This window comes from Protopterus annectens, chromosome 7.part0 (assembly GCF_019279795.1).
Source record: "Protopterus annectens isolate FY-2018-M chromosome 7.part0, PAN1.0, whole genome shotgun sequence".
Lineage (NCBI taxonomy): Eukaryota > Metazoa > Chordata > Ceratodontiformes > Protopteridae > Protopterus > Protopterus annectens.
The window spans coordinates 1540936457-1540958322 of NC_056739.1; the positions used below are offsets into that span (position 1 = coordinate 1540936457).

Below are 21866 nucleotides of genomic sequence, written 5' to 3' on the forward strand. Positions count from 1 at the left end.
ACTTGTCAATGATTCCCACTTTCTGTACAAGGGAGCAATGCACGGAGATAAGTTTGGTTTATGGGACTCTCACCAAAGATGGTGACTGATGTTAACTGTACTATATATAATTTTTGTAACTGTGATGTTGAATACTTCCACATTAGACCATTCAACATGTGATTTTTATTATGTACCTGCCTATTGTGCTAATTTAGCAACAACACTTATTGATTTGATATATTTTATATGCAAGTTGAATTAAAATGATTTTTAGCAACAATGATAATGCGAGAACTACAATAGATGCCTCAAAAAGTTCTAGTTCTTTCAACCTCCCCATTTGCATCCTGCAGTACAGACTTTTGAGACATTATGTGAGAAGTTTCTTAATCTCTCACAATGTGAACAAACTGTTCTTTATACCATTTAGGAGGGTCATTCTAGTAGGCTAATGAAGCCGAACAAGGGGTGTGTTATAATGAGAACTGTTGATTACAGTGCTGCTAAGATGTGTAGTATGCTTTACGGCAATAGTTTTTGTGTTAATGAATTGATGAAATTAATATAGCATATACTAAATTTAGAGCTGTATTATATGATTTATAAATGCAAGCTGTTATTACTAGGGATTTGTTTAACTTTCAAAATGTGATCTAGTCTACTGTATTAGCTATACCAGCTATGTTTCGCATACCAAAGTTTCATTCTCCTCTGTCAAGGCTGATTGTTTCTATTATTGGCTCCGTTATGGAGTTCCTAGCTGTATTTGTCAGTCAGAAACTTAAGCATATGTTGCTTTTATTTCCACATTTATTGAGAGACTAATGGCACTTTTAGAAGTGTTAGCAAATACACCTTTTCAGGACAATCACATTTTTATTATTGTTAATGTTAAAAATGTATAAACATTTATACCTTGTAACACAGGTGTTGAATGGTTTATGAATACAGTGTGTGAATTTACTTCTCTTGAAGTGCAGAAACTGAGATCAGTACAGAGATTTACAGTCATTATTTTGAAAAATAATTTTCTATTTTTTGATGGTGAATATGTTAGACAGTATAGAGAGATAGATATGGGTACAGCTACTGCTCCCATGTATGCCAGTATGGCATTGTTCAATGGGAAAGATTACATATTATACGGAAAGTAACTTTATAGAGCATATTAAATGCCATTTGAGATACCAGGATGATATTTTTATCCTGTGGTCTGGATAAGATGAACTTATTGAAAGTTAAGTATTTACAAAATGATCACAGGTTTTTTTAGAATGTCCTTATAATATTTCAGCCAGCGGAATTAACTATTTAGATGTTCATATTTGCAAAGACTTTTTTAGTCATTTTTTTCAGTCTAGTATTTATTGCAAGCCAACCGTCAGTAATGAATATTTACATTATTTTAGTTACCATCCACAATTTCAAGAAAGAGGGTTGTTTAAAGGACGAATAATTGTCTTATTTCACAGGGCAGTTTATTTTTTGACTAAGTTGGTTAAATTAAAAGGAATGCTGATTAACAGGGGAGATTGTATAGATTTAGTTGAAAGTACAAACAAGTTTATTATCGAGAATAGGGAACAGCAATATAAACCTATTTTGGTAGACACAGATTTTTATTTTAAGTAAAGGTAGGGTTATTGATTCTTCCTCTTCTGAAGCCTTTACCATTATTTATTCTATGTATTGTTTTTAACAGTAATTGGTGTAAAGCTTTTTCTGCTTCTGTTCTGACTGGGAGCTGATCTAAAGTTTGTGCTTAGAAGAGATGTCAATACAAAGCAAATCTTTGAAGGAGGTGGTGACAAATTGAATGTTAATTTTGGTTTAATATTAATTTTGGTAGGATGTCAAAATGCAGCAGATGTTCCCAGTGCAGATATAATTTTGAGCACACTAATATGATTATTAAACATTACAACAAACTGATTAATTGACTGGGCAAATTATCACACTAAAGCAGTGGTTTATACATTGCTCAGTGTTATTATTGTGACACATTCTACATTCGTAAATCCGAACAAAGTCCAAGGTTAAGGATTTATGAGCACATTTTAGACATTAAAAACAAATTATTACAAATTATTTATTTAAGCATTCAATTAATTGTATTCATTAAAAAAATGTTGTTGTAGTGGCTAAAGTTAAGGCTCCATATAGGGGTGGACTTTAGAAGGTATTTTTAGAAAAACAAGAATTGAAATGTCAACTTAAGTTGGATGCTGATAAACACCAGCCATTAATGACAGATTTTCTATTTTACATATAAATTATATGAAATATAAAGTGTATGGCAGTTTTGTAGACACTTATGAGATGACTGGTTGTTTTTGACCATAAGATTGTTTAAATTGTATATGCCATTCTGAAAACTGACAAATTGCTCAACTGTTAGACATTAATGTTTTTATTCATATGTGTTCTAGCTAGAATCTTCTTGGATATATTTTTTTCTCATTCCAAATGGAAACACAGCAAACTAAAAGTTTTGTCATTTATCCTGATTCCAGTATATCTAGTCTGATGTGGAAGATTGGAAAACACCCATAAACATCTTCTGGATCCATAATTACCATATAGTCTCCTTGAAATAGAAGTGGAAGGACGGAAGTGTTAAAATTCTGAGTCGTGATGCTTTCAGTTATGTGTTTAAAGAGTAGAGATCCAGAATACGCCACTTAGGTCTGTTACCTTTCTTTAGTACTATAAGGAATCTTGAGTAAAACACCTTTACAGAGGCAAAGAAGGTGCTCTTCTATCACATCATTAGTAAACATGTTTTTTTATAAAAATTTTGGCTGTTTTCACTAAGGATTTTTATGTCATCAGAGATTGTAAAGAAAGAGCCTTTAAAAGGATTTCCATCTCATAACCTGTTTTCAAAATGTCTTCCCGCCATGTGTCTATAGGAATTTTGCCACATACATAAGTGAAATAATTGAAATCTCCTCATCTCAGCTGAAAATGCAAGATGAATATTGGGAGTAGATGATAGAAGCTGCAAGTGAACTGGAGGAAGAATTGCTCCTCCTTCTGAAGAATAGCACTGAAAGAGTAATTTAGAACTGTTTTTTGTCAGAAGCAAAATATGAACACCTCTGTGGTCTTGACTGCACTCTCTTCATTGAATTATTTCTATCTCTGTCAACATTTATAGATTCTCAAGAATGAACCTTACATGACAGGAACTGAGATTCACTCATTTTCTAAAGAAAGTATAGTCGTGTAAGTTGAACTTACCATAACAGTGGATGTTCAAATGATCACTGCTGCAATAGCCTTAGCTGTATGGGTTATATCCTGCCAAGTATATAACATATGGCCAGCTTCCAAAACTTCAGGGAACCTTCCACTCATCCAAAATGTCAAGCATCTTGAGTTGAAATGACTAAAAGACAAGTTTGGGTGCAAAGCCCTGCAGAGTTTTCCTATCAGCAGAAAACAGGGAGGCTGAGCCCTGAAAGAACTATGCTAGGAACAAAACATTAATGTCCACACCCTGACATAAAATAACATACCAAAAACAAGAAGGATGAAGGGAGGGAGCAACTACTGCAGCAGTGATCATTCAAACATCTACTGTTATGGTAAGTTCAATTTACACAACTGTACTGTGTTCATCATATTGATCACTGCTGCAATAGCCTTACTATATGGGTAGATTTCCATAGCTAATTACATTTGGGAAGTGGAAGGAGAAGAGTCCAGGAACCCCTGGAGAATGGTCCTAGCAAAGCTTGATCTGAATTGAGAGAAAGAATCAAGCCTACAGTGCTTTGTAAAAATATGTACAGTGGACCAAGGAGCAGCTTCTAGAATATTTCTAGAATCCAACCATTTTCAAAAAACCATAGATGAAGCCAAGGCCCTGGTAGATAGGGCCTTGACCCTGTCTGAATTAAATTTGTTATGGTGAGTATAACAAAAGGTAATAGCCTTAGACAACCATTTGAAAATAGTCTGTTTTGATGTGGAAGATTGTCCATTCTTCTTATATTCACATGAAATAAACAATTGCTATGAAGATCTGAGAGATATAGTTCTGTCAAGATAGTACCTGAGTTGTCTGTGGACATCCAAGGTATAGAGTATCCTTTCTGTCTCATTTTTAGATTCACTAAAGAAAATGGGGAGATGGATAATTTGCTTAAAGTAAACTTGTATACCACTTTAGGCATAAAAGCAGGATTAGTTCTGAAAGAAACCCTGTCCCTATGGAAAATGAGGAAGGGTTGACTCACCATAAGAGCTTGCAACTTAGATACTGTTCTTGCAGAAGTCAGATCAATCAGTAAAAAGTTTTCCACATTAAGAACTTCAAGTTAGCCAGATTAGCTGGTTCAGCTAGTGCAAGTGTTAGCTTCTGTAACACAAAATTAAGATCCCACCAGTTTACATAAGACTGCCTTGAAAGAGGAGGCTCTATGAGCAGGCATGCTCATATGGTCAATGAATGAACCTTGAAAGAAGAATATGAAAGACCATAGGATAGTAACTCACACAAATATTGTAAAAGCAGAGAACAAAAATCCCTGAATGGGTGATGGTTATGTTGTTGGCATCAACTAGAAAACCTTTTCCATTTGCTAATATATGATTTTTCTAGTAGCATGCTTTCTTGCCTTCATTAGTACCTGTTGCATGTCCTCAATAAACAGGTGCCTAAAAGGAATTAGGACCTTATCATCCATGCATTCGATTGAAAATGTTTGATGTCAGAGTGCATCAAACACCCCGTCCAGTTCTGAAAAAAGGGAAAACCACAGTTGCCTAGGCCAGAAGGGAGTCACCACAGTGATTTTGAGGGATTCCTTCTGAATCTTGCCAGTTGCTTGTTCAAAGAGGAGGCAAAAATGTCTACATGAGGAACCCCCTTCAGATGGCTCAAAATGTTGGAAGACCCAGTGATCTAGTTTTCATTCATGAGGGTCTGCCCCAATCCTGCTCAACTTGTCTACCACACAGTTTTGTTCTGACAGAATGTAAGGTGCTTATAGAGTGAGATTGTGCTGTGAAGCTATATAACATGGCTAGTCTGCAAAGGCAGTATGACCTGGTTCCCCCTTGCTTGTTGATGTACCAAATGACTGTGGTATTGCCTGAAATCACTTTGAAGATGTCCCAGGGGCCAAGATAGTTCAGAGAATTCAGTGCCTTGATCAGGGCAAGCATCACCTAGATATTTATATGCTTGTATCTGTCCTTGGTGTCCCACATCCCTGAACTTTTATCCTTCCTGAAACTGCTCCTCAGGTAAAGTCTGAAGCATCTGGGGTGACTGACTGCTTTGGAGCAGGGAGGGAGAAGGGAAGATCTGGATTTAAGGATATCTGTTATCTCCACCAAAAGATGTCTCTTCTGACAAACTCCAGAACTGAGATTTGAAAAGGTAAAGGGTGTTGATATTGGGATTAAAGATATTTCAGATGCCACTGTATCCTTCTTGTGTAGTGTCTTTCCAGTGGAATCATGACAATCATAGATGCCATGAGACCTCAAATACTGGTGCATTTCCTAACAGTGACTGTAGTCTGAGTGGAAAACCTTAGAACTGAATCCAGATAAAGATCTATTTTTACCACTGGAAGAAACGTTCTTTTAACTGAGGTGTCTAGATTGTCATCCCAGGAACACAATCCTGTGTGAAGGAGTCAAGAAAGATTTTTGAATGTTCTTTTGGAATCCCAGCTTGAGTAGGAGATCTCTCACCAAAGAAAGACATTCCTGACACTTTCAAAAAGACCCTGCAAAGATAAGCAGGTCATCTAAATATACAAATGTGGATACCCTGCAGCCTGCCATGAGCAATAAGTGGAGCTAAACACTTTGTAAACACTCTTGGTGCAGTGAATAGTCCAAAGGGTAAGAGAGAGAACTGACAATGAGATCCAGACACACAAAACCTTAAGAATTGCCTGAAGTCTGGATGAATGGGGATGTGATGATAATTTAAGTCTAGTGTTGCCAGGGAAACTAGAAAGAGGAAGAAGAGGTAATAGGCTGTGAAGTAACACCATTTTGAATTTAGGCACTATCACAAATATGTTTAAGAAAGAAAGAAAGGTCCAGAATTGGTCTCTAAGAATTTTCTTTCTTTCTTTGGCACTAGGAACATTCTTGAATTAAAACCTTTCACCACCTGGGAAGGAGGAACTGGTTCTATCACTGCTTAGAACAACATATGTTGAAAGGCCAGTGGAAACAAGACAGTCTGATCTGATGAATGAGGAATGACCCCCTGCCATTTGTAACCTTGATGAATGATTTTCAGAACCCAGTGGTCTGAAACTATCTGCTGCCAAAGAGAAAAATGGAGATTCAGACTTTCTGGAAGAAAAAAGGGGCCAGGGTGGGAGGGATTCACAAGGTCTCTTAAACAGTTATTCAAACTTGTTGGACTGTCCTTGGTTTTGGGAAGTTCAAGACTTCTTTTTGGAACCCCCTTGCCATTTCTTGTTAAACGTGTGTTTACCTCTAGTTTGTTGAGACTGTTTATTCTGTTTTTTTTTTTTGTCAAAACTGGATGAGGAGATAGAAAATTCCTTGGAAAATCTGGAAAAGGAGGGTGGAAAAATCTTAGAGTTGCACTGGATCAGCTTGTCCCTTTCCTGACAGTTTTTGATCACTTCTGCAGTGGGGGATGGGGGAGCAAACACAAAATCTCTTACCAACAGATAATTTAAAATCAAATTTCTGACATCATTGGGAGGTTTTGAGAAAGCAGACAGGCAAACCTCCTCAAAACAATACCAATGGCCACAGACTTAGAAAAAGTACCAACAGAGTCATACACACGGACCTATGCAACAGAAGAAACTAAGTTATTTAATATAGATTGTTTTCACTACAAGAAATTGCACTCTTCATACTTTCATAATTTGTCAGAACAAATATTAACATATGAGCATGGCAACTCAAACTTCTGAAAATCACAGTTGCAGAAGTATATATTTTTTTCCCATACCTATCAGTAATTTTCCCATCTGTACCAGGAAACAGTAGGACTGGACTTAACTAAGTGCTTAGCAACAGTGAGATCAAGTAAAGCTATAGCTGCTGGCTCAAGTTTGGGAATAGTGTATAAAAATATAAAAGACAGAGGAACTTTATACATCCTATTTGCCATTTTAGGGGGAGCTGGTTGACTGTTTTGCAGGCAGTAACAAATACATCTCCTATAGCAGACAGAACAGGAGGAATGGAAAATACTTCTGTAACAACACATAGTATTTTCTGAGGGACTGATAAACCTAAGTGTTTTCCCACTGAAAACACTGGCACATTCTTAGCAATAGTCTCAGAGAAACAGACCCCCCCCCCCCGAGAGAGAATCAGAAACTCATCTTTCCTCTGAGTTTGAATTAGAAATCTGAGGAAAAACCCTGAATTTGTCCCTACATCTCCCTGTTCAGATTCAGAATCTTGAAGCTCTTTATGAAAAGAGAAACCCCGCTTTCATTTACCAGAAATTACTTTACAAGAAGAACCACTGGCCTGAATTAAACCCTGAGATAGACCCAGAAAAATACTCCTATCCAAAGAAAATTGAGGAGGAGTAGATACATACTTGGTTTTCTGTTTATTTTTGACAGGGAAAATTAAGCTAACGATGTTAGTAATGGCAGCAGCAATTGTCCCAGGGATCTGCACAGCATCCTGACACAACAGGGAAGCCTTCCCTGTTCCCTCTCCCTAAATAGACAAGCATGTCTCTCCCTTGCCCACTGAGGAAACCACAACAGCTGCAGAGGTCATGGCTAAACCTTGGTCCATGGTGGCTGTAGGTGCTACCTAAGAGAGATCCAGGGTAAAAAGATGAGTGGTCTGAAATACAACAAATGGCCACAGCAGAGTCACCCACCTAGGGCTAAGGCAAATTGCTAGCCTGCTGGAGTGGCAAAGGCAGTTTGCTTAATTTTTTTCTTTTTGTGGCTGGAAGAAGTACCAATCATGGGACTGGTAGTCTGTTCAATAGTCAAGCTGAAAATGATGGTTCTTTTTTGGAGAAGACAAGCAACAATTGCCAGTAAATACTACCAGTCCACAAAAGTTACTTTTTTGACAGAAAACACAGTAAAAAAAAAACATTAAAACACTGTGGCAGTCCCACAAAAGTAAAATAAACACAATTTCTCTAAATAAATAAATGTTTTCAGTTACTTTACACTACTTTTAAACTGACAGAAAAAAACAAGCTCTCCATTTAAAAGTACATTACGATTTCAAGACAGTCTATTAAAATATAACAATCCTAGATTTAAAACAACTTTCCTGAATAGGGATTTAAAAACAAAAAAAATATCAAAAAAATTAAGAAAATGGAAGTTTTTCCCTCAGGGGGAACTTATCTGCCCAGCAAAGGAAAGCTGAAGCTGACTATTGATCCTTGAAAGCCTCAGAGGAGCATACTGTTTGGCGGTAGTAAAGCTCTGAAGGACTTTGTGCCCAAAGTTGTTGTTTAGCCTGTTTGGGCACATGTAAAGTGCTCTGAAGCTTTGGAAGCTGGTTGGATGTTATGTCTTTGGCAAGATATAGCCCATATAACCCATACAGCTGAGGCTAATGCAGCAGTGACCAATATGATGAATGTCAAAGCTTGTCATTCAGTGTTTCAGAGTCACTGTTGCACCAAACAGTCTGGGTCTTGGATTGTTCTGTTTTGCTATGGAGCCAAAAGGTAGGGATCTGTTCAGAAACATGCAGTATTGTGTCCATACATAATGTTCCAACAAAACGTTTGTGCTTGGTGCTTGCTGTGATACTCAACTTGCCAGTTTGTGTTTCATTTTTTTGGTCAATACATAACGTTGTCATATATGTATCTGTATTCAGCTCGGTTCCTGAAACCCTCAAAGAATCAAGTAACTTGCATGCTGAAATGCAATATTAGTTCTTTGCTAACCTGCCATGTTGCCATTCTTTCTTTCTTTCTTCATGTTACAAGTGGCAGTATCCCCAGCAAAGTAATGTTGAGGCTACCACTTTAACATGCCAGCCAAAGATGTGCCACAGACTAGACTCAGTTTGAGTACTGACTAGCATTTGCTCAGTAGTAGTTCACTACTCTAAATATCCAGGCTGTCTACATTTTCTTAATCACAGCTGATGATACTGGCAAATTACCTGCAAATGAGTGTCCAGAAATGGACAAAGTAGACTGAAACTTTAGTTCCTCAAATGTCACATTTTTATATGCTTAATAAGAGGAGTGTGAATAAACAATGAAAGAGGAAAAATACAACTAATGACATAAATATTAAAGCATACATTACTTTGCAGATGGATGTTGTCCTCCTATTAAGTCAGATTGGTGCATGTTGTTGTGATACTTGCTTTCTTTCCTACTCCTTTAACAATCCAACACAAGTTCTGGATCCCCCCAGAAATTATCTGCACTATCAAGATGACATTTTTGCAAAAAAAAAAAAAAAACATGAGCCTACACTATGGCCCCTTGTGTGTCTTTGGGATCTCTGTCATTCAGTGTAACACTGCAATTGCCTAAAAAACAGATAATTGTAATTACAAATGCAGACCAAATGAACAAAATAAATAGAAACAAACTCATCTTACTTGAAATCTTTTCCTTTCATTCTTTCAAATTTGGTGTGCTCCATGTTATGGCGAGGAATAATATTTGGTTTCCACTTCAAACTGTGCTGATCATATAATCCTGGACTAAATCCAGTGTTGGTTTCCTGCTCTTTCTTGATAGGGTCTAGAAGACTTTCATCATCTGCTATAGTGTGCATAACTGACAGTACTGGAAATGGCTGTGGAAAGAAAACATAACATTAAAAGTGAATTATGAGACAGATAATTTCAGTGAAAGTTCTTAGCTTAATCTGAAGTGGGGAGACCTTGGAGATGATTATTTTAACTAAGGGGGAGCCTGATCACTTTAGAAGCCATATTTAACTTATTTTCTTTCCAACTTTTGCTAAAATGGTCTTTCTGTTAAGTGGGAGATGCGCCAACGATATTAAATTTGTATACATGCACACAGATATCTATACCTATATCTATATACCTATCTATATCTATACACACACACATACACACATATTATATATATATATATATATATATATATATATATATATATATATATATATATATATATATATACACACACACAGAAATATATGATATATATATTTATATATATATATATATATATATATATATATATATATATATATATAGTGAGAGAGAGAAAGAGAATGGTAGCTGTAGCTATAGATATACATAGTATGTACATGCATAAACATATCCTGCCTACATAGCAAATATTTAAGAACTTTATATGCACCATACACACATCATCAATGATTTATGGACAATCTGTCTGCATCATCTTCCTTTTGTGTTCACCACATCTTCAAAGAGCAAGACCATAAATGAATAACAATAAAGATAATTAAACACTATATGTTATATTACAATAACAGAATGCAACAGATAGCCACCAAAACATCAATGCACATAAAGCAGACTAAACCTCAATTAAAATTAATAAAACTAACATTGAAAGCTAATTGCCATAAACCTTTTATTTCTGCTACCATTTTCACCCTGAAGCTGACCATCAGCTGCCACCGGTGCCTCTCCTCATTCACTAGGTTTACAGGCTCTTCTGTATCACTTGGACTTAGTCTGACACATGCTTGGGGCCAATGATGAGACTAAATCATCACAGTGTAGAATTTTGCTGCAGTTTCTTTTTCGGTTTAAGCTCCTATTCCCTGCACAAGCCATGGTAATACCCCAGTGGTGGATTTAGGCATGCGCTGCCCCCTTTTTAAAGCTGTTAGACTAATAAAAAACAAAATCCAAGGCAATGAATGCAGCAAAGAATCCGTAATGGGAAAAACAATAGTTTAATCCAAAGTCTGTTAAAAACTCTCTGAACAACAGTTACAAAAGGTCAGACCACAAAAAACAATTCAACTTAAGCGCGCTTTCACTTTGCCAATACAAAGCTTCATCAGATCTAAGATCACCTGATGCAAGGCATTTAAAAGCTGTTAGACTCCCTGATCACTAAAAAAAAGATATTGCACTGTTATTTTGTTGAAATTGGAAAATGTACCCCCAAAACGATACATTCTTCTGTTTCAAATTAACAACATTTTTTTTTTGTGAAAAAAGCATCAGAGATGCAATTGGATACTGCAGTCAGGTGATCTATACAATGATCCTGAAATGGTCCTCCAAATGCGTCTTCGATGCAGTTGAGTGAAGGCTCGTTGGCTGATAGGTAGCAGAGATTAAAAACAGTTCTATTTATCATGGTTATCAGTTAAAATAAATCATAATATTGAATGTGTAACAGAAGCTTTCAAGATAGAAATTCCAGTTACCTGAACTTTTTAAGACCACAAATGAGGAACATTCCTGCCACTGAGGTATACTTGAGATATAGGTTGTGCTAGGGACTTGTGAGTAATACCTGGGTAAAATTACGTCTCCATTTCCATTTTCACTGCCTCCCTAAGACTTAGCAATGGCTGAGAGTAACAATAAAAATTCAAAGTGACATACTCCTCTCTGTAGAAATGAAGGGTTTAACTACATTTACACACACCCAACTCCAACTTCCCGAAGAAAAGGGGAACTACAAATATACAAAAAAACCCACAAAGTTTAATGAGGGCAGAGTATTAATGTCTTGCCTTATTATTTATCTATGATAGTTATTCATATTATGACAGTACAACATCTGCCTATTTGTTTTAGAACAAAATGGATGATAAGAATACCAATCTTTTCCACAATACTTTAATTTGCACTTCATAGCCGAGTGGTGATGTGTTAAGAATACAATCACGTGCTGAAGCAGAGCCTTATGGATATGCAGATGATGTATGACATCACGTTCAGAGCCAATTCTCCATGAGTCACTTCCTCCCCAGCTTTACACATGTTCAACAGCTACTTATTTTGGTGTGTTTTCTGTCACTATTACATGTCAAATAAATTAAAAAAAAAGCACTTGTTTAGATTAGGAGACAGTTCTAGCGTGAGCAGTCATGGCTGGGGACGACTTGATTGACATCTCGATGGTGGCTTTGGTTTGAAGGTTAGCACTTTGTGCCCCAAGGGGGAGTTAGGGTCAAAGGACCTAAATCAGGGTTGTTTTGTAAATATCATTCTAATTCAGTTTGAGAAGTTAATAGAACAAAGGTTCTTTGTGTATGTGTGTATGCTTATTTTTATACAAATAGGAACTTGGTGATCATTAAAAAGTTTGAAACTTTAATGTCTGGCATTAGAAATGAGTCTACTGAGATCCTGCAGGGGATAAGAAGACAGATAATAATACAATATATTTTTTATAAATAACACACAACAGCATGAACAGATTTACACTAAAACTGTAAGCCTTTTAAGATATATAAAAGTACAATATTTATATTACTATTCCAAATGTGTGTACAATGAAGCAGCTAAAGAGGAAGTGGACGAAAGAGAAGAAATGGTAGTTAGAAGGTCATGTGATATGCCTCTTTTGGATGGAGAAGCACTGGACTTCCTTGAGGTGGAACTATAGTTAGCTCTTCAGGTACTCTATTAAAGATACTGAAATTGGTGCTCCTACCCGTCAAAATCAAAAAAAAAAAAATTCTCACTGCTCCTGCAACTGTAGCAAACTGCTTACTAAAATTGTAACAAGCACACAATCACCTCACACTAACCACTTCTGCTGTGACTGGAAACACAGTATTGGCATTCATTTATGAAATGGAGACATCCTCTCGGCTTCGTGAATCAGTGACAGTACTGTTCTCCTTTACTACCATCACCTGACAGTCACCCCTCCTGACAGCTTGCTTCTGGGGGGGAGTCACTGTCTTCACCCCACCCTAGTTATGGTTCTGCCTTGGGGAGACATTTTGAGTTGAAGTCTGAAGCTGGGATTAGAGAAGAGCTCTTTTACATGCATGGGTTGGGATTGCAAAAGTGCAGGAGTCATAACAGAGAAGGAATGTTCAGGGAGGTGTAGTCTGGATGCTGGAAAGGAGAATGTTTTGCAAAGTAACAGTTTAAATAGCCGAGCTCCACATAAGAATTCATCTATATGTTTTAATTTAAAAGAAGCCACTTGGCTTTGATAAGAGTGAGTCAGTAGTGGGATGGTGCTCCAAAGGAGATGAATTTGTGATGAAGCAGCAGAGTTTTTTGGTGATGATGTTGCCCCACAAGAAGAGGTTCCCCGGTTTGATTCTTAGCTGGCATGCAGCAAAACAATGTAAAGCTGAGTGTTATAAATGTAAAAAAGTGACATTTATGGATGGATTGTAAATAAAAAGAGAATGAACTAGGTATTATAAACCAGAATAAAAAGAAAGAACAGGAAAGGACTGAAGATGAGTTATACATAGAAAGAAGGGAGATACTGAAAAAAAATTAATGAAGGAGATGAATTAAATTAGTATATGATGGTATCTCCAAAACTAAGAAACAGGGAAAGGAATAATTTAAGATTATTCCATGAATGTTAATAGTATGAAAAATATTACTAAATGGTTATCAATTTTAGAATGGTGTAACAATTGTGATGTTGACATAATTATTCTAGAGGACATAAGAATTTTGACACATGAAGAAAGACTACAGAAACAAAAAAATATGTTATGGGGAAACAATATGGAAAATAGGGACTGAACAGTTTTCAGGCCTAGCAGTTCTATTTAGAAGAGTAGTGAGAATTCTGGATGTTATATTAGTTAAAATGGGAAAAACAACAATTATAGATGTAAGATGGCAAGAACAAATGTATAGAATTATTGCTATATACACGTGACTAGTAAAGAAGGGGAGACTCTATTTCAGAAAATATTTGGATTATGTGTTTATAAACATGGACTTAATAATTACAGGAGATTTTACTTGTGACTTAAGGGGAAATAAAGGAAAAGAGGAAAAGATATAAAAAAGATGATGGAAGTAGTAAAATGTGGAAAATTAGTTATATGGGGTAAAACATATTCTTGCAGGAGAGGTACTTTAAAATCTGAAATACAGTTTTTGGTATCAGAAGGAATAGGTATAATGGAAGAAGAAACTATTGCAACAAGCTTTTCAGATCATGTGGCAATATGGTTGGAAAATGTATCACAATAAAAAGTATATAAAGACAGGAAAAGATATAAAAAGAATAAATGAAAAGGAATGGCATGAAATTGGAAATACAGAAAGTAAGCAATTATGGAAGGATCATTTAATATGAAAGCATTTTATGTTAATTGGTTGGAATAGTGGATTGTTTTTCAAAGAAAATATAATGATGGTTATATATTTTAGATAACGAAAGAAACAAAAAAAAGCAGAAATATGCTAAATATATATTAAGGTGTAATAAATAACAAAAAAAAATAGAGAATATTATGAAAAGGAAAATAAATTGATAAGAAAAATTATGAAAAAATAGAGAACTATTATATAAACAAACAAGAGAGAAAAGAGGAAGTTTCACTTTAAGCAAGATAGTGAAGGAGGATAATAGCATAATGTGAGAAATAAAAATAAAGAAGGTAATACAAAGAAAGGTCAGCAACAAATTATGAACATTTTTGCAAGTTATGTGGAAGAAATATTTAGTAAAAAGGAGACATAGTATAAGGAAATTAGAAGCAAAATATTTTCTGAACAAAATGACAAAGAATTTGGAAACAATATCACATTATATTAGAAAAAGTATTTAAACAGTTAAACATTGAATCAGCATCAGATAGATAGTATTGGGTTTGAAATGTGTAAAAATTTAGAAGGATGGCAGAAAAGCTATTTGATATATATTTTCAGTAAATGGTTAAATGAAGGAATAAATATAAGGAATTGTGCAGTGGAGTATTACATTTTATATGGAAAAGTAGAGAAAAAGAAGATATGAAAAACTGGAGACCCATAGTTTAAATAATACAGACTGTAAAGTATTTATGAAAATAATACAAAAGTGATTTGAGCATCAGATGCTATACATTGAGGGAAGCGTGCATGGCATAAAAGGAAAAAGATGTCAAGAATTATTAATTATAGTGAGAGAAATCATTGATGATACAAATACAAAAAAGAAGATATAAAACTTATGGTAGGTGATATTAGTAAAGCATTTGATTCAATACAGCATGATATATTGTAGAAAATAATTGATATGTATAATATCTATAATAAGATCAAACAAGTTGTGTAGAACAGCTTTAAGAATAATAAAGTAAGAGTCTTAATTAATGGATGGTTAATTAAAGAAATAGATATGAATAATGCTGTAAGACAAGGGTGTCCAGTGAGTAGTAGTTTATTTGTTTTGGTTGTGAATGCAACAGTTAAAGAAGTAAACCAGAAAATGAAACATGCAAATTCTAAAATTCAAATGGAAGCTGCAATTCCAGTGCTGATGTCATATGCAGATGAATAACAAGCACACCTCTCAACCTCTTAGTGCAAGAATTCTGGACAAAGCCTGAAAAAATGGTGCCTTCTGTGCAGAGTCTACATGTCCGCCCTGTGTTAGTGTAGGTTTCACTGGATGCTCTGGTTTCTTCCACATTCCAAAGACATACAGAAAGTGGAATGGACACTCTACACTTGTCATAGGTGTGAGTATGTGTGTGGTCTTGAAGAAAAACTGTGGCAGGGCTAGCCAGCTGGCGGTGTAACCCTTGGTTTAGATGACTGTCTCTGTTGAAGTGACACCCCGACCCCATGTGCAAAAATGGGAAAAAGAGGTTCTGGATGGATGGACTGATTTACAGAGTGTCATTTTTTTTCCTGCTTTGGTATGCTAAGTACTGCAGATAAACTTAAAGGACAATGCACCCGTATAATAGTACATCTGACTATCATTACAACAGTTTATTTCAGTGTTTTCTAACCCTTCTTCAGTAAATTTAAGCATGTGCTTATTCATTCAGAAGTGAGTGTATGCTAAAGTGAAACTGAAACAACTTACACTGGTCAGCTCACCACCTTTTCTTTACGTTTCGATCACATACCTTGTCTTTCCCCCACCTTTCTCAGTGTTGGCTGTGGTCAGTGTGTGTAATTTTGACTGAGGGATTCCGTTACCAGGGATCCTGAAGGAACAAACTTCATAACTTATTCTCATGGCCTGTTGACTCACTCACTCACTCCATTATGATGAATTGCCACAAGGAGATGCAGGATTTTTAACAAGTGTTTAAAGGAGACTGACCTAAATTGCAAAGGGATGGACAGAAAAGGGCACAAACTAAAGTTAAGGAAAGTGGGGTGTAATTCATAAACAGCTGCATACTACACAAGGTTACCCCCTTGCTCAGCTTTGAGAGAGCAATCCAAGTCTAGCATGAGTATTAATAGGTCATTGCTTAGCTGTGCAGTGACTCACAAGTGAGAAGCCAAAATTGTTTTTCTTTTTTGGTGCCACATGCAAATGTAGTCCATAAGCATGGCCTGCGTAATGGTCTCTGCATGTCACATACATCATCTCTATTATGGAATTTGTTTAGTATGGAAGTAGAGAGATGCTTGCATTATGTTTCTTTTATGAAGCCTGTAAATAACTATTAACTTCATTGCACCCGTACACTGTATCAAAGAACCTGCTTTCCCTAATGCAGCAGACTTTAGCTGCACATATCAGAGCTACACAGGTACAGTCTACAGAAGGGGGAGACTACACATAGCTAATAGCTACATTGTATCCATTCACCTTAGTTGGTAACAATGTCTCCTTAAGGGAGAAGATTATACTTGTACAGCTCAGTGCTATACAACTACAGTCTTATGAATGGGGATCCTACTCATAGGTATTAGGTACATTGTATCTATTTACTTCAGTGAGTAATAATGTTTCTCTGATGGAGTAGACTATATCTATGCAGCTCAGTGCTATACTGCTACAGCCTAATGAAGGAGCCTACTCATAGCTGTTAGTTACATTGAATTCATTCACTTCAGTAGGTAATGCTGTTTCCCCAAAGGAACAGATTGTAGATGTGCAGATCAGAGCTACAGAGGTACAGTCTACTGAAAGGGGAGTCTATCCGCAGTTGTTCTAACTGCACAGTAGGCAATTCACAGACATTTACTGAGGAACCTTAATGGAATCTAGAGGCATGTTAGTTATGCATGCACATTAAACGGACAGCGAATGGCTTAAACTTCGAAAACACCCCGCTCTCGCTAATTGTATATACCAACTCCAAGATCGCACTACAGTGAGGAAAGGGCAAATTTTCTAATCTTCACTGTACCATGATCTCACAAAAACACATTGATGAATGACATTTTCAATGTTAAAGCTGTTCGCTCTTCAGCCTGTTCGATTTCATGAAAGGAACTCACCTTACCATACCACCCACTATTGTTGAGAGCTAATAATATCTACCATTAAGTATATCATCCCTGTGTACCTCAGTCAAGATTTATCACCCATCCAGTCATCTACTCTGATTTCACAAGTTGCCAGGAAAGCGCTTTGTTTGATATGTAATGGAAGCCTGTTTCAGAAATAAGTGATTCATTGGGTTAGGTACCTGCTTCAGCGACAGTTGGTATTGTTAATGTGACAGTATAGGTTAAGGTCTGTACAGCAGGTATTTGACTTGTAACCAGTTGTATTTAGGAGAAAGAGTTCAAAAGCTTGGGGTCTTTCATAGCATGGAAGACTAAACAGAACCCGTTAGAAGACCATATGAGACAGAATAAAGGGCTATAACCTTTAAGTCTATCAGATTAGCTAAGTGTGATGAGACTTATGTTCTTTTTGGTGAAGAAATATTGAGGTTTCCAGAACTGGTTTAGGTGCTTGCATACATACATACATTCATACATATATACAAATATTTCAAGCAAAGACATTAATATCCTTCTAGCCTGCCAATATAGCAAATCAGTTGTTCCCATAATGTCTCCAGGCTGTTCTTAAAAAATATCCAAGCTAGTGATTGCTTTAATGTAATTTAGTAGTCTATTCCATGAACAAGCTTCTCTCTCAGAGAACCAATTAATACACTTCTCATTCCTATCGAATTTTCTACTACGTTTGATGACCCCAAACATTGCCAGAGGTAGTTGTCTCTAAATGCCCTATATAACTGAATAAGATATCCTCTTAAATATGTACATGAGACACTGTACAAGTTCAGATATTTTAATCTTTTGTAATAACTTCAATTTTCACATCTATGGATTCCCTTGGTATATTTCCGCTGTACTCTTTCCAGTTTACTCAAGCTTGTTTTCTCATGAGGTTTGCACATTGTAATTCCATACTCATGTTTGGGTCTAATATAACTAACAAATAATGGCTTCATCATTTCTGATTTCCTAGGCTTTATAAATCTGTTTATACAACCTATGTTTCTATAACTATCATTAACTAATTGGTTGATATGATTTGAAAAACTCAAAGCTGGATCTACACTTGTGCCCAGGTCCTTAAATGAATCTACAGTGTCAATCACTGTGTGCTGTATTAAATAATCACCCCTCAGTTTATGCCTACCAAATCTCATATGCTAAGTTTTTGATGTATTTATCTGCATATGATAATCATATGCCCAAATGGTCAATTTAGTCTAGTTCCTTTGCAAACATGCCTTATCTGTAATGCATGTAATCAGTTTACCCAGTTTCAAGTCATCTGCATGCAGACTGCAGAACAACTGAGATGAAAAGGATCTTAAAGATACAATCTAAACAAGCAAGTGCTTATGTCAGAGCCCTGTGAGATAACTTGACTGTAACCAAGAATTTCACCTGTCTAATTGCTGTATGATACTTGCCATGTTCTATTTGTAAGCCATGCAGTTGTCGATCTTATCAAGACTACATCAATACCTAGTTGTTCTAATTTATTGATCAGTGTTTTGTGTATAACCCTGTCAAATGCTGAAGTTAAATCTATATAAAATACATCACAGCACACATTTTCATTCATAGCTGTTATTATATTGTTACAGAACATCATGTTACAGGTGATAATAGATCTATTTTCGACATATGCATGTGATATATGGTTCCAAGTCCCAACCTTTCTAATTCTGACAATAACGTATCCAATATTACCTTCCCCATTATTCTTCCACAGCATGAAAGTAGACTTAAGGGTCTGTATAACTCTAGGTTTCTCCTACTCCCCTTTCCTTTAAAGATGTCTTTTAACAAGTGCATGTCTCCAATCTTGAGGAATCTCCCCATATTTATATGACCTAGTAAATAATAGATATAATGGTACCATAAGTTCTTGCTGAAATATTCTAAAATCATTATTACTAATTCTGTCTCCTCCCCGTGCTTTGTTTGGAGCCAGTTTGCATAGTTCTTTTTCAATTTAATCTAATTCGATTTCAGTACATGGGGTTACCTGGATGCCACTAGGACAACTCATCACTCCCTTTGTGCAACTAAACTGTCTTGCTTAAGATTTTTAAATATATTTATAATCTGTTGTGTCTGAAAATATATTTTAGAATCCACATGTAGTTTTTCAATTTGTATGTCTTTACTCCTTCCTCATTTTATGTACCTATAAAAATTTTTTTTTATTATACTCAATATCTTTATATACATTTTTTTCAAATGTTTCTTGATCTTGTTATACACTATGCTTAATTTGTTTGTCAAGCTTGCTTGTTTCAGTTTTTAAAGTTGAAGTTCATCCTGTTTTCCATTTCTTATATTATTTTGTCTCTCACATTAATCAAGTATCTTGTTCTTATGGAAAGATACCCTCCTGATGTTGTGTGCTTAGAACTTGATGTTAAACATTTTTTTTATTTTTTGCATTCAAACAATTTCTCTTTCAAAACTTTCCTCATTCCTTCTGCAGTTTTTCCACTAAACACATCACTCCAATTAGTTTTACAGAGGCAGCATAGGATGGTGGTTTGTAGGATGACGTTGGTGATCAAGAAGAGGAGGAGGAGTGTGAGGGCAGCATCAAGGATCAAATGGTGGAAATTGAAAAAGGGTAATTGTGAGGTGGAGTTCAGGGATGAGTTAAGACAGGCACTGGGTGGCAGTGAAGAGTTACCAAATAGCTAGGAGAGTGTGTTGAGGAGATGGAAGGAGTACTTTGAGGGGTTGATGAATGAAGAGAATGAGAGGGAGAGAAGGTTGGATGATGTAGGGATAGTGAATCATGTAGTACAATGGATTAGCAAGGAGGAAGTAAGGATAGCTATGAAGAGAATGAAGAATGGAAAGGCTGTTGGCCCAGATGGCATACCTGTGGAAGTATGGATGTGTTAAGGTGAAATGGCAGTGGAGTTTTTAACCAGATTGTTTAATGAAATCTTAGAAGGTGAGAGGATGCCTGAGGAATGGAGAAAAAGTGTTTTGGTACTGATTTTTAAGAATAAGGGTGATGTGCAGAGCTGTAGTAATTACAGAGGGATTAAATTGATCAGTCACAGCATGAAGTTATGGGAAAGAGTAGTGGAAGCTAGGTAAAGAAGGGACGTGAACAGCAGTATGGTTTCATGCCGAGAAAGAGCACTACAGATGAGATGTTTGCTCTGAGAATGTTGATGGAGAAGTACAGAGAATGTCAGAAGGAGTTGCATTGTGTTTTTGTAGACTTATAGAAAGCATATGACAGGGTGCCTAGAGAGGAGTTGTGGTATTATATGAGGAAGTCAGGAGTGTCAGAGAAGTATGTAAGAGTGGTACAGGATATGTACGAAGGTAGTGTGACAGCGGTGAGGTCTGCAGTGGGAGTGACAGATGCGTTTAAGGTGGAGGTTACATCAAGGATCAGCTCTGAGCCCTTTCTTATTTGCAATGGTGATGGACAGGTTGACAGATGAGATCAGACAGGAGTCCCCATGGACTATGATGTTTGCAGATGACATTGTGATCTGTAGTGAGAGTAGGGAACCGGTGGAGGAGACCCTGGGGAGATGGAGATATGCTCTAGAGAGAAGAGGAATGAAAGCCAGCAGGACTAAGACAGAATATATGTGTGTGAATGAGAGGGAGGATAGAAGAATGGTGAGGATGCAAGGAGCAGAGGTGGCGAAGGTGGATGAGTTTAAATACTTGAAATCAATAGTTCAGAGTAACGGTGAGTGTGGAAGAGAGGTGAAGAAGAGAGTGCAGGCAGGATGGAGTGGGTGGAGAAGAGTGTCAGGAGTGATTTGTGACAGACGAGTACCTGTAAGAGTGAAAGGGAAGGTCTACAAGAGGGTAGTGAGACCAGCTATGTTATATGGGTTGGAGACAGTGGCATTGACAAAAAGGCAGGAGTTTGAGCTGGATGTGGCAGAGCTAAAGATGTTAAGATTTGCACTGGGTGTGATGAGGGTGGACAGGATTAGGAATAAGTATATTAGAGGGTCAGCCCAGGTTGGAAGGTTTGGAAACAAAGCCAGAGAGGCAAGATTACGTTGGTTTGGACATGTGCTGAGGAGGAATGCTGAGTATATTGCGAAAAAGATGCTAAGGGTGAAGCTACCAGGTTAGAGGAAAAGAGGAAGGCCTAAGATAAGGTTTATGGATGTGGTGAGAGAGGACATGCAGGTGGTTGGTGTGACAGAGCAAGATGCCGAGGATAGGAAGAAATGGAAACAGGTGATCCACTGTGGCAACCCCTAACGGGAACAGCCAAAGGAAGATGATGATAAACTAATACTAAACCTGACCCAGCAGCTATAGTTTTAGCAAACTCAGCTGCTGGTAAGCATTTTATTAATACTAATATCTCTCTTTCTGACAAGGATGGGGAAGCTTTTGATACATTCTGGAAAATAGTGCATGCTTCCACAAATCTTGTATTTAGAATTCTCAGCTGTCAAGCTCACATGATGAAGTTTATTCCAGCCTCTTTGAGAATACAAAAAATGTTTTAGAATTGGTTGCTCTTGTGAGGAAAAATCTGCTTTGTATAATGT

At 36.5% G+C, this 21866-nt stretch overlaps 1 protein-coding gene across 1 annotated transcript in view; it reads right to left on the reverse strand.

Annotated features, from left to right (window-relative positions):
• Nucleotides 1-21866, reverse strand: part of CFAP92 (cilia and flagella associated protein 92 (putative)) — a 1173156-nt gene that overhangs the window by 87848 nt on the left and 1063442 nt on the right. The window contains exon 17 of the mRNA XM_044078084.1: nucleotides 9559-9758. Coding sequence (XP_043934019.1) covers nucleotides 9559-9758 — 200 coding nt within the window. The remainder of the gene's footprint in view (nucleotides 1-9558; nucleotides 9759-21866) is intronic.